The sequence below is a fragment of the Ranitomeya variabilis genome, chromosome 8 (genome assembly GCF_051348905.1).
Source record: "Ranitomeya variabilis isolate aRanVar5 chromosome 8, aRanVar5.hap1, whole genome shotgun sequence".
Taxonomy (NCBI): domain Eukaryota; kingdom Metazoa; phylum Chordata; class Amphibia; order Anura; family Dendrobatidae; genus Ranitomeya; species Ranitomeya variabilis.
Genome location: NC_135239.1, coordinates 131843553 through 131860464, shown reverse-complemented (window position 1 = coordinate 131860464; position 16912 = coordinate 131843553). Strand labels below are relative to the sequence as shown.

Below are 16912 nucleotides of genomic sequence, written 5' to 3'. Positions count from 1 at the left end.
TATGGACAGTGCTGGAAATGTGATTAGTCAGATGTGTTGTTGTTGCAATCTCTGCAGCTGAGCCCTGGCTGGAGAAGTTGTCTTGCTGGTCTTGGGCCAGATTGAAAAGACTGTAAAAGTGAACAACTCCATAAGAACATCAGCTGTAAGTCACCATCTATAACTATACTGTGATCTCTTATATGGTCTGCAGGACCGGTATCTACTATATGGTCCCCATATAGTAATATCAGTGTTCGTTTTTGTATGTAGATTTGCGGTCATCTGGTGATTTTCCCCTATACTCCTGATTAAGGGGCGCCACTGTAGCTGCAGTCAGGATTACCTGGATAGGGGCCCACTCAGATCAACCCTAGCTACGCCTCAGACTTTTTCTCTTTTATTGCTGGTGTCATGCACTGCAACCTTCAGTCTCACACTGACACTGACTGATTGCTAGACCCTGCTTATAACCACCGGTACTAAGGCTATTACTGGAAACTAGTAGGACCTACAATTTTGATCCCAGGGTTCAGATGAGGTTAAAGAAAAAGCCTTCTCCCTCTGTTAACCATCTAGTCATATAGATGCCACTGACACAATCAAATGTGTCAACTAGGGGGTTAAACAGCTGTACTCAATGCTAAAACCGATGGTGCAGGCCGACACCGCAGTGTGTCAGATATAATATTCAGGTGACATCCACTGCATTTTTGCCCATCAGGGGGCGCTACTTATTTAAAATTCAGTGCTATAAAAAACATTTTTAAAAAATGATATTAAAAGAAAAATCAAGCATTCTGTACAAATAGCTCACCTTGCAGTGGGTGAACGTAGCTGTAAGGATCTTCAGCACAGATGAAGGAAGAGACTGGATATTCTCAAAATGCACTGCTTCCTCTATAGAGCAGACATGGCGCACACAAGCCGTGAATGCTGCTATCCAGTGAGACATCTCCTAGCAAATGTAAGTTATAATAAGTTATAATTTTCAAAGGTGAATTTATAGATTGTCACATGGGATGCATGGAAAGTCCTACACTCCAGTAAATACATTGTGCAGCATGGCCGCGCGGTGTGGGAAAGGGAGTATGGGGGGACAGGGGACGGAGGGGGGATGAAGGAGGACGGGGAGCCGAGCCATGCAAGATGGGAGCAGGAGCGGGAGCAGGGGGTTGAGAGATGAGCCATGCATACCGGAGGGGGGGGGGGGGAATATGAGCCATGCATACAGGATGGGATGGGAGGGAGATGAGCCATGCATACAGGATGGGGGGGATATGAGCCAAGCATATGGTATGGGAGGGAGATGAGCCATGCATACATGAGGGGGGGATACGAGCCATGCATACATGAGGGGGGGGGGGGATATGAGCCATGCATATGGGATGGGAGGGAGATGAGCCATGCATACAGGAGGGGGGGATATGAGCCATGCATACGAGATGGGATGGGATGGGAGGGAGATGAGCCATGCATACAGAAGGGAGGTGGGGATATGAGCCATGCATACAGGATGGGATGGAGATGAGCCATGCATACAGGAGGGGGGTGGGGATATGACCCATGCATACAGGAGGGGGGGTGGGGATATGGGCCATGCATATGGGATGGGAGGGAGATGAGCCATGCATACAGGAGGGGGGGATATGAGCCATGCATACAGGATGGGATGGGAGGGAGATGAGCCATGCATACAGGAGGGGGGGATGAGCCATGCATACATGATGGGGAGGGAAGATGAGCCATGCATACAAGATGGGAGGGGGGCATTATACAGTATTGGGCATCATGTGGGGTCATTGTACACTATGGAGCATCATGTGTGGCCATTATACAGTATTGAGCATCATGTGGGGTCATCATACAGTATGGAGCATCATGTGTGGCCATTATACATTATGGAGCATCATGTGGGGTCATTATACAGTATGGAGAACTGTGTGCGGCCATTATACAGTATGGAGCATCATGTGTGGCCATTATACAGTATTGAGCATCATGTGTGGCCATTATACAGTATTGAGCACTGTGTGGCCATATTTTGTTTATAATTATTGTTTATGAAACAGTGTGATCAGCAGTGCTAAATGGGTGTGGTTGGGATGTCGATATGGGTGTGACTAGTTGTGAAATGGGTGTGGTCAGAGGTGTGGCCTAAAATTTGCCGCAAACTTTATACCTCTTTCCCTTCTTCAAAAGTTGGGAGGTATGGTACCGCATTTGCCAGATCAAGGCAAGTGCCGCAAATCCCATAGGGAATGAATGAGGCCAAACGCAGTGTTGCTGTAAGTGATCCGTTACGCGGCAGATGCAGAAAAACTGCCCGATCTGCTGCAAAAGGCTACTTTCACATCAGCGATTCTTGCCAAAGTCACTGCCAATAGTGTCATACTCACCAAAGGGGGAGGCAGCACTAAAAGTGCCTAGGGCAGCATAAACTCTAAATACGGCCCTGCATGTCACTATATCACTTCTCAGTGATAAAAGAACCGTAATCAGACAAAAAGCAGCTTCTAACGGCCTGGAGTCTGTGATTCTTCTTGTTCCTATATGAGTCATGGTCCTTGCCTTTTCTTTTGTCCCACCCCCCCTCATTTCAGGTCCTTAAGGGTATGTGCCCACAGCGGCCAGATGTTACAGCATAGTGGATGGGATCTCTAGAAATCTCATGTACACTATATACGTCCATAGTCACCTACGGATCACCCGATGACACTGACATGCGGTGTGTCTCCCCAGACCGCAATTCGACAATTTCTCTTGCGGAGACGCTAGTCTCTGCAACAGAAATTACATCAATAGAATGTACTGAATGCGGTATATCCACATGGCTCAGTGTACACATTCCGATTCACCTGCGTTCAATAGATGGCAGCGCTTTATACGCAGCGAACATACACTGCAAACAAAGCGCTGCTAGTTCCGGATAGTGAGCACCCGGCCTTAAATCTTATTTCTCCTATATTTCTTTTGAAGATAACTCTGGACCCTTTACTGGTATTTTCCCAGCTATGTCACCTCATCCTTTCCTTTTAAGAATGATTTACCCACAATAATGTAGGTTCTGTGTGGTGTCACTTATCTGCTTGTCTCCTTATCTGATCCTTATTATCCAGATGACTTATTTTTCCTTCATGTTATGTATGTAACTTTTCCTTTTTACCGCTGGCACTCCATTATTAGAACTGATACTGTGTCGTAACACAGCTATCCCTAACTGGTTTCCCGACATGTGCAGTAATTAGTAAGATACATAGAAATACCTGGAAAATATTCCGTAATGTGTTCTTCTCATCAGTATTTTGACTCGATAACATTAATGCCCGTCTTGAGATTTCAGAAAGTAAGTTGTGAAAATGCTCTACTGCCTAAAGAAAAGAGTAATAGAAAAATAAATTACCAGTACCTTCATCACTAAAAATTAACTGACATTACTCCTAGAGATATCTAATCAGTAGGTGGATTAAAGTGATTTTTGTACTTTTATAAATAGGGATAAAAATCAATCTTCGAATCTGAAATTATTAAAGAGTTACCAACGTTTTAATTTGTATTCCATAAATAGGACAAATAAAAACAATCAACTTTCTAATACATCTTATCAGACAAATCTGCTTTTATCTCCACCAGGACTAATCTATTCTCAATTTACAGGTAAAATTTGTATTTAATGAAGGCAGATATTCCCATTACTGAGATAGGAGACGACATTTGGTACTGATAAGATTCTATGCAGGAGGGAGGGGGAGGGGCTAAAGGCAGAGCCCCTCCTCCCATATAGGCAGAATCTTAGGCTTCTTTCACACTTCCGTTTTTACAATCTGCACAGGATCAGTCAAAATGTTGAAATGACGGGGGGCGCATGCGCGGACCTCGGCGACGGCAGTCATGCTTCGCTGAGCTCCGCTACCCGACCAACCTGATTCTCCCCATTTAGCGCTGACTCCACGGCAAGGCTTTCTCCGGCGGATCCTCTACACCTCCTGGAGTCCCGGGGCCGGAGATGCCGAAAAAAGGAGGCGCAGCACAGCCGGTAAGCCGCCCAATTACCGAGCTCCTTGTGAGCGGTAACAACTCTAAGATGGCCGCCGCAGCTACTCCTTCTCCTGCCTCCATGCCACAGCCAGGCAGCGGCACAGACCCTGAAGCCTCTGCATCTGGGGCAGACACGATTATTTCCACGGCAGCACTCACTAAATCCCTTCAAGAGACCTTTCGCTCTGAACTTGCTGCAGCCATGCAGAATATCTCCTCTCAGCTGCAAGACATTGCACAACGTACATCAGATTTAGAGGAGAAAATGGACGCAGCGGCAGATGCTTTAGAGGAGGATCATGAAACCCTGAAAACTCATACAGAACGCATCCAGGAGCTTGAATTAAAATGCGAAGACTACGAAAACAGATCCCGTAGAGGAAATGAGCGCATTCGTGTTCTTCCTGAAAACATTCTAGCCCTCACAGATACAGCCGCTGCACTATTTGCAGCTTTATTACCAGATACGGACCCATCTTTGCTACATATCACCAGGATCCACAGGGCCCTTGGTAAACCGAGATCCAATGATCTCCCCAGAGATGTGGCTTTAAAGTTGCACTATGAAGAATCCAGGGATTTAATCCTTACAGCTGCTCGTGATAAGGCGAGTCTACTTGGGCTACCGAACTCGGTCCGCCTCTTTGCAGACATTGCTCCAGCCACACTCTTTAGAAGTAGAACCCTGAGACCAGTCACAGCCGCTTTACAAGCTATGCAAGTAAAATACAGCTGGGGTTTTCCCTTTGCTCTCTTTTTCTCCCATAATAATAAATCCTATACATGCCGTTCTCTGGCAGAAGGTAAACAAGCAATTGAGCAAGCTGGAATCCCATTCATAGATTCTACACCACCCTTGCCTGGAAGACCATTCCTGGGACAAGGAGCCGGAGTGCTCGCGTTACTTGACTGATCATCAGTTAAACTCCTGCCTACCTTTGCCCCAGTGCAGATGTCAAATCTAGATCATATACAGACGCCTAAGATTCATATCGGTGCTGGGATGACAGATTTTAATTGAAACACCTTTTTCCTGACTTATCCCTCAGGGACATGGGAGGAGGGGAATTTTTTTTTTTTTTCTTTTTTACCCCCTCTTTCTCCCTCGCCTCTCTCCCCAGATAACTGATTTAGCACTACTATCTACTATTTTCGATGGCCTCACTAGAGCTTGTTTTGATCGAATTAACAAGCGGTTGGTCCTTCCTCAGGTGTGCCATTTGGTCCCAGATCTTATGACACATGGGTATGGGGGGGGGGGGGGGGTGGCGATGGATGAGGAGTTGGGTTTTTTTCTCTCTCTCTCACCTCTTCCTTTCTCTCTCCTCTCTCCGTCTTCATCCCTTTCTTAACCTCTACTGGCATAGAGCAAGTTAACGAGCATTGCTTGATGGAATAAGTTGTTTATATTAGGGGATTGGTGCTCGGGTTGGAATACATGCTGCCCATCTATAGTGACCCTTGGACTTCCTCATATTATGGATTTCCAGATCGCTATACACTTAGGGCTTTAAGCCCATTTAATTTTTTGTAATATTTTTTATTTTTTAAGTGTCTTCGTTTTACCCCCGTTTGTCTCTTTCCTTTTGTTTCCCCACAGAGTCGGTTTTACATACTCATGCCATATTCGCAATTTATACAACCCTGGTATAAATGTCCACTGGAAGGTAAACTGGGTTATATTAATTATCAGCAGAAAACTTAAATTTGGTTATGTGTAAAGTCTTATCTCACAATCTGCGGGGGTTTAATTCACCTCTAAAGCGTAAAAAGGCCTTTATAGATTACCGCAAACAGAATCCTGATATAATCTGCCTTCAAGAGACTCACTTCTCCACTTCCTCCCATCCTAAATATTTTGACTCCAACTTCTCACAGGTATTTTTATCATCCTGGGGACACAAAACAAGAGGAGTTTCTATCTTCATTAGGAAGAATTTCCCCTTTCAGTTAGCCAATTCGTTCTCAGACCCAGAGGGTAGATTCCTTATAGTTCAAGGCTCTTTACAATGTCAAAATATATGCATAACTATTAGCCATCTTCCAGCATCTTCTCAAATATCTGTTTTCAAACTAATATTATCTAAACTTCCCTCTCTCTCGTTTCACCATCTGATTTGGTGTGGCGACTTCAATTTCACCCTGGATCCGAATTTGGATAGCACCGCACTGAGACGCTCAGACATTACTAAAGCTGATAGAAAAACTGTCCTCCGCCTCATGAGGGAATATCACCTAGTGGATTTGTGGAGGGAGGTAAATGGGACTAAAAGGGGATATACATACTTCTCTCCAGCCCATAAGTCGTACTCCAGAATAGATCTTCACCTAACCACTGCTAATTCACTCCCAGCTGCTCTGTACTCGCGTCATATTCCATCATCCTGGTCTGACCATGACGCTGTGCTATCCGTATTCAAGTTTAATATCATCACATCTAAACTCTTAAGGCTGGTTTCACACTTGCGTTTTGATCTGCTGCGTTTTTTTTTTAAACGCATGTGGTGAAAAAACGCATGTAAACGCGGCAAAACGCCGCGTTTTTTAGACGCATGCGTTTTTGCAGCAAAAAAAAAAACCACGGCAAAACGCGGCTTTTTCCCGCGTTTACATGCATTTTTTCCCACGTTTGCGTTTTTGAAACGCATGCTGAGCAGTGTGTGACAGCTGCCAATCATCAAAATCAACTAGAAAACACACTATTAATAGAATTAGCTAGGGTTAGGGTTAGGATCCCTAGGGTTAGGGTTAGGAGTAGCTTTTTATTAGAATGTCCTGGTCACCAGGTCACTGATAAGCCACCCCCCACCATCAAGGTGATAAAGGGATCCAAACCCTAACCCTAACCATAACCCTTGCGATCCTAACCCTAACCATAACCCTTGGGATACTAACCCTACCCCCAACCCTACCCCTAACCATAACCCTTGGGATCATAACCCTAACCCTAACCCTAACCATAACCCTTGGGATCCTAACCCTACCCCTAACCCTAACCCTACCCTTAACCATAACCCTAGGGATCCTAACCCTAACGGATAGGATCCTAACCCTAACCCTAAGGGTTAGGGTTAGGATCCCTAGGGCTAGGGTTAGTATTCCTAGGGTTACTAGGGATCCTAACCCTAACCGTTACCCTAGGGATCCTAACCCTAATCCTAAGGGTTAGGATCCTAACCCTAAGGGTTAGGATCCCTAGGGTTAGGGTTAGGGTTAGGATCCCTAGGGTTACTAGGGATCCTAACCTTAGGGTTAGGGTTAGGATCCCTATGGTTAGGGTTATGGTTTTGTTTTTTTTGTGTTTTCTTGTGTTTTTCTATAAAAACGAATGCGTTTTTAATGCAAACAAACGCATGTGCTTAAAAACGCATGCGTTTACATAGACAGCAATTCATTTTTTTGCCGCGAAAAAACGCATGCGTTTTTTCGCGGCAAAAAAAAAGCCTCTAGAAATTACTACAGGTTGCATTTCTGCAAATGAACGCACGCGTCAAAAAACGCATGCGTTGCTGAAAACGCGTCAAAACGCATGCGAAAAAACGCATGCGTTTTTAATGTTAAGTATAGGGAAAAAACGCATGCTTTTTTTGCGTTTTTTAGCGCTAAAACGCAGCTTACAAAAACGCAAGTGTGAAACCAGCCTTAGATGGCGGTTAAATGAGTCGCTGCTTACCGATCCTACTGCCTCCACTCAACTTAAAGAGGAACTGAAACTTTTTTTTCAAGCCAATACCACGGATAACTCACCCCCTGGATCCATTTGGATGGCGCACAAAAAATTTATTACGGGCTCACTAATTAAATTAGTCCAGCCAAGTCCGAAGAAAAAAGAAAGTGGCACAACTCCCCGACAGAGGATACGAAGGGTGTATAAGGCACAGGAAAATCACAGACGTCTTACATCGGAGGTGCTAGCGTTAGAAAAAACACACAATCTTGAGTAGCAAAATCAGAGAAAAGATAACGCAGCACTCACCAGCACCCAGGTCAGATGTCTTCTTTATTACGACATGAAAAGTTACAGCTTCACGGCACGGGGGAGTGACGAGGTGAGGAGCATGTGAGGCGGGACGACGGCCGTTTCACGCTGATAAGTAGCGCTTCTACGGGTCCATGTCCGAGAGGAAGTCACGCCGAGAGAAATAGGTAAGATACCCCTCCCCTATAGCGTAGCCTCCAATCGGACAATAGGAAAAGTGCTATGTGCATAAAGGGAAGATTAAAATCAAAGGAATCAGGCAGGATATATACAAACTACATTAGATGATGGACATGTATACAAAAATATATTATTTAGTAACACTTGATCAAAAGCCATATTATTTTAAGTTATTTAAGAGAACCCTACCTGCAGGCATATAGTGCGAAAACCACGAGACCAATGTAACTAACTCCGACTTAACCTGTCAATGTAGATCCAAGGACAAAATAATATAAATGAACAGATACAACTCAACAGCCTCAGTTCTTGTAGAATACAGTGCTAATGTTTTAAACTTTTTTTATCCTTTTTTTAACTTTTTTACAGCGACTCTATTAAAAGACTACAGGGGTATACAGAATTCCCAGTCTACCCGCCATTCTAGTGAAGGGGTTAATAGAACCATACTATAAGAAAATGGACATATCTGTCCTATCATTAAAGCCAGCAGGGCCAGTGGCCCGAGTCCTCATAATCCACCTGGCTTCTTGTCGGAGTAGAATTTTTCCCAAGTCACCTCCTTGTGCAGTAGGAATAACCTTTTCTAACCCTGCAAAAGTGAGAACAGTAGGATCTCCTCCATGACATTCTCTGACATGGTTGATAAGCCTAGGTACTCCTTTACCTGAGGAAATAGATTTAAAATGTTCCCTGAATCTGATATATAACTTACGTATAGTTTTCCCTATATAGAAGCGTTTACAAGGGCAGAATAATGCGTAGACAACATATTCCGTTTTACAGGAAATAAAATGATGGACATGATGTATACAAGGGCCAATTTCTAGGGTTTGTCCTGTCCTATGGTATTGACAGAACGAACATTGTCCACAACGAAAGTTTCCTTTAGGAACGGTCTGATTCAACCATGTACTTTTTTTATCTTTTAGAACTCTATTGCGTACTAGCACATCTCTAACTCTAGTGCTCCTCCTGTTAGATATCAGAGGACCTGAGGCAGCTTTACTAGAGAGGTCACAATCCCTCTCCAAAACGTGCCAATGTCGGCGAATGGTGGAACGTATCGCGTCATCCATAGGGCCGTATTGGAAGCAGAAAGTGAACCTCTGTTTGGAAGTGTTCGCGGATGTATCACTATGCTGTATCTCAGTATTAACTCGTTTCACTGCAGATTCAAGTACGTCCTCCGGGTATCCTCTGTCCCGGAATCTCTGAAAAAGTTCCCTAGATTGTGCCTGGAAACCGCTCGGTGTATTATTGAGACGCCGTACTCTAAGAAACTGACTATATGGTAGAGATTTCTTTACATGGTTAGGATGATAGCTATTGTAGTGCAAGAGAGAGTTCACCGAAGTGGGTTTGCGGAAAATGGAGGTACAAATCTCTCCCTCCTCCACCCGAATCGAAACATCTAAGAAATCTATAGTTTGACCCCCAAAATTGTGTGTAAATGACATGCCCATGGTGTTGCTCTCATTGAGATAGGCAACAAACGTGGCAAACTCACTTTCAGTGCCGTCCCATACTATAATTACATCGTCCACGTACCTCATGTAGAGTTTGATGTGTTTTAGAAAACTGTTCTTATGAGAATAAACGTAATCTTCTTCAAAAGCCGCCATATATAAATTGGCGAACGTACATGCAACCGGGGTCCCCATGGCAGTCCCTGTGGTCTGCCTATACCAACTGTCCAAAAACGTGAAGGCATTATGTGTGAGTATAAAACTCAAACCTTCACACACAAAATTAATGTATTCAAGACTTTTGGCAGTTGTATGTAATACTCTTCTGATGGTATCTACCCCCAGGGTTTGGGGGATATTGGTATATAGGCTGACCACATCAATGGACGCCAGGGAGAACCCCGGCTGCCAGACAAAATTTCGAATATGTCTAAGAAAAGAATTCGTATCTTTGAGGTACGAGGGGATGTCTTTAAGTAAGGGACGTAAAAGGGACTATTCCTATTACTGTGTGCACACTCTGTCCCAGAGGCGGGTTGTGAATTTTGTAATTACTGTGACTTAGAAGTCACTGTGATTTTTCGCATGATGGAACCAGACGCAGCACCTGTGCGGGTCAGCTTACAAGCCGGCCGGGAGGATGTTGTTAATTACTTCAAGGAGTGTGAGCAGGCGGAGGAAGTGCAGATGCTGAGCACGAGATCTCTGGAACACAAACTCACTAATCTCTCCGAGAGGGAGATTAGACTATTTTGGACAAACAACTCACTGCAATCTTATGTAGATAACGGACGAGTCCCTAGAGGACTACGGGTATGGAAGGAAATGTCCCACTTTAGCAGTGATGCGACGCTGAAAGCGGAATGGGAGCAAGTCATGTTACGGTGCTCCCAGGAGTTGCTCCTGCTGGTCCTGAAATCTAACATTAAAAACTATGATATAGTGAGTTCAGAAATCACTAAGACACAAGCCGAACTGCAGGGCAGATTGACCGAAAACCAATGGACTATGTTTAATAAAAAACTAGACGCAAAACTCATCCCCATACAGGCGGAGATTAAGCAGAAAAAAAGGGACAAATTTATCCGTGACAAAAACGATTATGATTCTGGAACTGTTTTTACATGGAACAGAATAAATAAGGACAATCGGAGCTTTATCAACTATGGAGGCAATTCCAGACTAAGAAGACGTAGTCTCAAAAAAAGACGTAACCAACCAAACAGAAAAGACTACTTGACAACGGAGTCTGACTCCAGTTTGAGTGAAGGTCCAACCAGTAATCGTGAATCCACAGGAGAGTTAATACCAGAAATTCCAACAGCTGCATCACCCCCTTTAGGAGGAAGACACATAGGGGCAAGCGGAAATCACGGCCCCTTCCAACAGCAGAAAAGGAAGTTTGTGTTCTGGAGGCAGGAGCGTTATTAACTCCTTATCCAGATGATTATGTACTTAATCTGACGCACCGTGTACTAAGTCCGGCTCAATTAGCCTTGCTATCTAAAGGGTTAAATTATTGCATTCCTAATGATTTTGACTTCGTTTCTTTTCAGATAGACTTATTTAAGGCTATTAGGAAGATACATCTTTATAAATTCTTTCTTACCAACTCCAGCAATCCTAACATCATGGAAGGGGAAAAACCCTGTACCGTAGGTCCTTTGGGGTTTATGGCAGGGACAGGAGAAGAGGTCCTGGCTGACTTTCGCCAGGATGCCTGTCAGTTATCTAACCTGACAGACACAGAGCCAGTTACTTTAGTGAAATCTAGTTCCCAAGTGATCACTCCCTTTATGGGAGGAGTCCCCTCCTCATATATGCCCCCTGCATCTCCAGGGAACACAATCGACTTATTTGAGACATTGGTTTTAAAAGATATAGAAGCCCGGATATACAAAAAGGCACCTCCTAACCTAACAGTTGAGGAAAAAAAGGCCCTCTCTGAAATATCTAGTTGGACCGATGTCATCGTACGCCCCGCCGATAAGGGGGGTAAGACTGTCCTATTACCCAGAGAAGCTTATTTATTAGAAGCAGATAGACAACTATCGGACACTAATACCTACGCCAAATTACCGGGAGATCCCACACAAAAATTCAAAAATAATCTTTGTACTTTCCTTAGAAAATCGGTGGAAAATGGAGTGTTGACACAAAAGAAAGCTGAAAAGCTATTCCCCAACTATCCTACGAAACCTCACTGGTATTATTTACCGAAAATCCATAAATCTGTTGTTTGACCCCCAGGCAGACCGATTGTATCTGGGATCGGGTCGCTCACTGAGCCCCTATCCCAATACATTGATTGGCTTTCACGTCCCTTACTTAAAGACATCCCCTCGTACCTCAAAGATACAAATTCTTTTCTTAGACATATTCGAAATTTTGTCTGGCAGCCGGGGTTCTCCCTGGCGTCCATTGATGTGGTCAGCCTATATACCAATATCCCCCAAACCCTGGGGGTAGATACCATCAGAAGAGTATTACATACAACTGCCAAAAGTCTTGAATACATTAATTTTGTGTGTGAAGGTTTGAGTTTTATACTCACACATAATGCCTTCACGTTTTTGGACAGTTGGTATAGGCAGACCACAGGGACTGCCATGGGGACCCCGGTTGCATGTACGTTCGCCAATTTATATATGGCGGCTTTTGAAGAAGATTACGTTTATTCTCATAAGAACAGTTTTCTAAAACACATCAAACTCTACATGAGGTACGTGGACGATGTAATTATAGTATGGGACGGCACTGAAAGTGAGTTTGCCACGTTTGTTGCCTATCTCAATGAGAGCAACACCATGGGCATGTCATTTACACACAATTTTGGGGGTCAAACTATAGATTTCTTAGATGTTTCGATTCGGGTGGAGGAGGGAGAGATTTGTACCTCCATTTTCCGCAAACCCACTTCGGTGAACTCTCTCTTGCACTACAATAGCTATCATCCTAACCATGTAAAGAAATCTCTACCATATAGTCAGTTTCTTAGAGTACGGCGTCTCAATAATACACCGAGCGGTTTCCAGGCACAATCTAGGGAACTTTTTCAGAGATTCCGGGACAGAGGATACCCGGAGGACGTACTTGAATCTGCAGTGAAACGAGTTAATACTGAGATACAGCATAGTGATACATCTGCGAACACTTCCAAACAGAGGTTCACTTTCTGCTTCCAATACGGCCCTATGGATGACGCGATACGTTCCACCATTCGCCGACATTGGCACGTTTTGGAGAGGGATTGTGACCTCTCTAGTAAAGCTGCCTCAGGTCCTCTGATATCTAACAGGAGGAGCACTAGAGTTAGAGATGTGCTAGTACGCAATAGAGTTCTAAAAGATAAAAAAAGTACATGGTTGAATCAGACCGTTCCTAAAGGAAACTTTCGTTGTGGACAATGTTCGTTCTGTCAATACCATAGGACAGGACAAACCCTAGAAATTGGCCCTTGTATACATCATGTCCATCATTTTATTTCCTGTAAAACGGAATATGTTGTCTACGCATTATTCTGCCCTTGTAAACGCTTCTATATAGGGAAAACTATACGTAAGTTATATATCAGATTCAGGGAACATTTTAAATCTATTTCCTCAGGTAAAGGAGTACCTAGGCTTATCAACCATGTCAGAGAATGTCATGGAGGAGATTCTACTGTTCTCACTTTTGCAGGGTTAGAAAAGGTTATTCCTACTGCACAAGGAGGTGACTTGGGAAAAATTCTACTCCGACAAGAAGCCAGGTGGATTATGAGGACTCGGGCCACTGGCCCTGCTGGCTTTAATGATAGGACAGATATGTCCATTTTCTTATAGTATGGTTCTATTAACCCCTTCACTAGAATGGCGGGTAGACTGGGAATTCTGTATACCCCTGTAGTCTTTTAATAGAGTCGCTGTAAAAAAGTTAAAAAAAGGATAAAAAAAGTTTAAAACATTAGCACTGTATTCTACAAGAACTGAGGCTGTTGAGTTGTATCTGTTCATTTATATTATTTTGTCCTTGGATCTACATTGACAGGTTAAGTCGGAGTTAGTTACATTGGTCTCATGGTTTTCGCACTATATGCCTGCAGGTAGGGTTCTCTTAAATAACTTAAAATAATATGGCTTTTGATCAAGTGTTACTAAATAATATATTTTTGTATACATGTCCATCATCTAATGTAGTTTGTATATATCCTGCCTGATTCCTTTGATTTTAATCTTCCCTTTATGCACATAGCACTTTTCCTATTGTCCGATTGGAGGCTACGCTATAGGGGAGGGGTATCTTACCTATTTCTCTCGGCGTGACTTTCTCTCGGACATGGACCCGTAGAAGCGCTACTTATCAGCGTGAAACGGCCGTCGTCCCGCCTCACATGCTCCTCACCTTGTCACTCCCCCGTGCCGTGAAGCTGTAACTTTTCATGTCGTAATAAAGAAGACATCTGACCTGGGTGCTGGTGAGTGCTGCGTTATCTTTTCTCTGATTTTGCTACTCACTAATTAAATTGGCATCAATTAAAAAGAAAAACAAAACTGAGCTTCAGTCTAAATTAGAAGACAAACTCTTAAAACTTGAACAGGCCAACCAGCTTTCTACATCCCTCTACCTAATCAAGCAGATTCATGACACTAAACTTCAGTTAGACGCTATCCTTGCCAGTCGGACAGAAAGAGCCCTGACTTGGACCAACACCACCTTTTATAGTCAAGCCAACAAACCTAGCCGACTGTTGGCACGTAAACTTAGGCTAAGAGAACTTTTAAATAGCATTCCTTCTATAAAAGACAATACAGGTCTAGTTTCGGCACACCACGATAAAATTTATGAGATATTTCACGATTACTATCAGAAATTATATTCCTCCCCACGACCCTCTTCCCCATCACGTGTAAAATCTTTTTTAGATGATCTCTCGCTTCCTAAAATCAATGAGTCTATAGCCCAGTAACTACAATCAGACATCACTGATGAAGATATAAATCTGGTAATTAAAAATTTAAAAAAAGGGAAAGCCCCTGGTCCTGACGGTCTAACGGCACTTTATTATAAAAAAAATTTAGTGACTTACTGACACCCCATATAAAAAAATTCTGTAATTCTTTATGAAATGGTTCTCAGATGCCACTGGAGTTTTATGTAGCTCACGTGACCGTGATTCCCAAGCCAAAAAAAGACCATTTATTAACTAAAAATTATAGACCCATCTCACTACTTAATGTAGACCTTAAAATTTTTACTTCAATTTTCACCGATAGGCTTAATAGAATATTACCCTCCCTTATTCACCGGGACCAGGTTGGGTTTATACCCATGAGACAAGGCCCAGACAATATTAGAAAGAATCTGAATATCATCCAATCTGCAAATCACTTCCAAAAACCTCTTTTAATGTTAGACTTAGATATTGAAAAAGCCTTTGATTCTCTAGCATGGCCCTATCTATTCACGGTGCTGTCCAGGTTTGGCATTCCTCCTAAGCTCATTTCATGCATTCGACTAATATACTACAACCCCACAGCCTATCTAAAACTCCCTTCAACCCATCCCACACCTATATTCAACATGGGACACGACAAGGATGCCCACTATCTCCAGCTTTATTCGCACTGGCCATGGAACCTTTAGCGGAGGCCATAAGGAGCAACCCCAATATACTAGGACCCACTAACCTTGGGGACCAATATTAAGTCAGCCTATTCGCTGATGACATCCTCTTGGCCCTAACAAGTCCTCTTACCACGCTCCCTAATTTAATATCCCTTCTCCATGACTTTGAATTAATTTCTGGCCTCAAAATCAATGTAGATAAATCTGAAGCATTATTTATCAAAACCCCTAGAGAGTTGCAAACTTATATAGCCTCCCAATTTGGTTTTACGAAAAAAGAACATTTTCTGACGTATCTCGGGATTAACCTTACATCTAACAAGTCAACCCTTTTTAAATGAACTACTCCCCATTAATAAGGAATCTTCAAACTGACTTAACTAGATGGTCTTCTCTGACACTGTCCTTTTTAGGCAGACTTCATGCCATTAAGATGATAGCATTACCTCGCTTTTTATATTTGTTTCGCTCTCTCCCCATTGCAATACCATCCAAAGTATTTCATAATATCCATTCTATGATTTCCAGGTTCCTTTGGCTAGGTAAGAGGCCCAGAATCTCTCAAAGAACTATGTTTTTACATAGAAGGTTTGGGGGACTTTTATTACCTAATTTTGCATTATACTTCAAATCGGCTCAAATAGCTCAAATGACCAATAACTGCTCTCGAACTAATGAGCCTAGATGGGTCGCATTGGAGTCCTTTCTAATGAGACCATTTTCATTGTCGGGCCTATTGTGGATCTTGGAGAAACTCCCACAAAAACTTTCTATTTCTGCCCCCTTCTCTGCACACTCTCTAATCCTTTGGAGGAAGGAGAGATTTAAATTTAGCTTACAATCTAAACCCTCATTGCTGACTTCATTATTATATAACCCAATGTTCATGCCTGGTATTGACCCTCGCCACTTTTCGTGGTGGGCTAAGAGAGGAATTTCCACGCTAAAACATATTTGTTCCCCATTTAACATACTACTTACCAAACAGGAGTTAATCCAGAAATATGAACCTCCAGATAAAGAAGCTTTGCGTCTTAATCAAATTTTTCACTTCGCCAAACAAGTTTTATCTCAAAACTATTCCCCACATCACTAGCTTTGAGCAAAAATGCCTACACGATCCCCTGGGAAGAGGAACAATTTCACTACTATATTCTTCCATTAACGCTCAACCTGGGGAAGTAAAATTAAAATATATGAGACAATGGGAGGAGGACTTGGGGATCTCGCTGTCTGTAGATGATTGGCGGAGATGCTGTGTTACTCTAAGGGCTCCCATCAATCCTCACTTGTAGAAACGTCTCTTAAAGTTTTACACAGGACATACCACGTTCCGACGAGGCTCCACAGCATTTACCCAACCATATCTGACAGATGCTTTAGAGGCTGTAACCTCCCTGGGGATATGAAACACATCTGGTGGAGCTGCGCGATAGTGTCCGATTTGTGGCAAGAGGTAAAGCTTATAATTGAGAATGTTTGGTAATGCTATCCGACTAGACCCTTCTGTTTTCTTATTAGGGGCAAAGTACCCGGGGTTCTCCAATAGCTTACATAGGTTAACGTGTCTATTATGCATGGCCACTAAAATGCACATAGCTTCAAAATGGAGATCCCCTTCACTTTCCATATCTCTAGTTCGTGATAGAATGAATGTAAT

The 16912-nt window shown here is 43.1% G+C and overlaps 1 protein-coding gene across 2 annotated transcripts in view; it reads right to left on the bottom strand.

Annotated features, from left to right (window-relative positions):
- The window catches only part of FIRRM (FIGNL1 interacting regulator of recombination and mitosis), a 983706-nt gene that overhangs the window by 923986 nt on the left and 42808 nt on the right, over positions 1-16912 (bottom strand). For both annotated transcript variants that reach the window (XM_077276297.1, XM_077276298.1), the window contains exons 4-5: positions 3246-3350; positions 797-937 (exon numbers count right to left, since the gene is read on the bottom strand). In XM_077276297.1, the coding sequence (XP_077132412.1) occupies positions 797-937; positions 3246-3350 (246 nt within the window). The remainder of the gene's footprint in view (positions 1-796; positions 938-3245; positions 3351-16912) is intronic.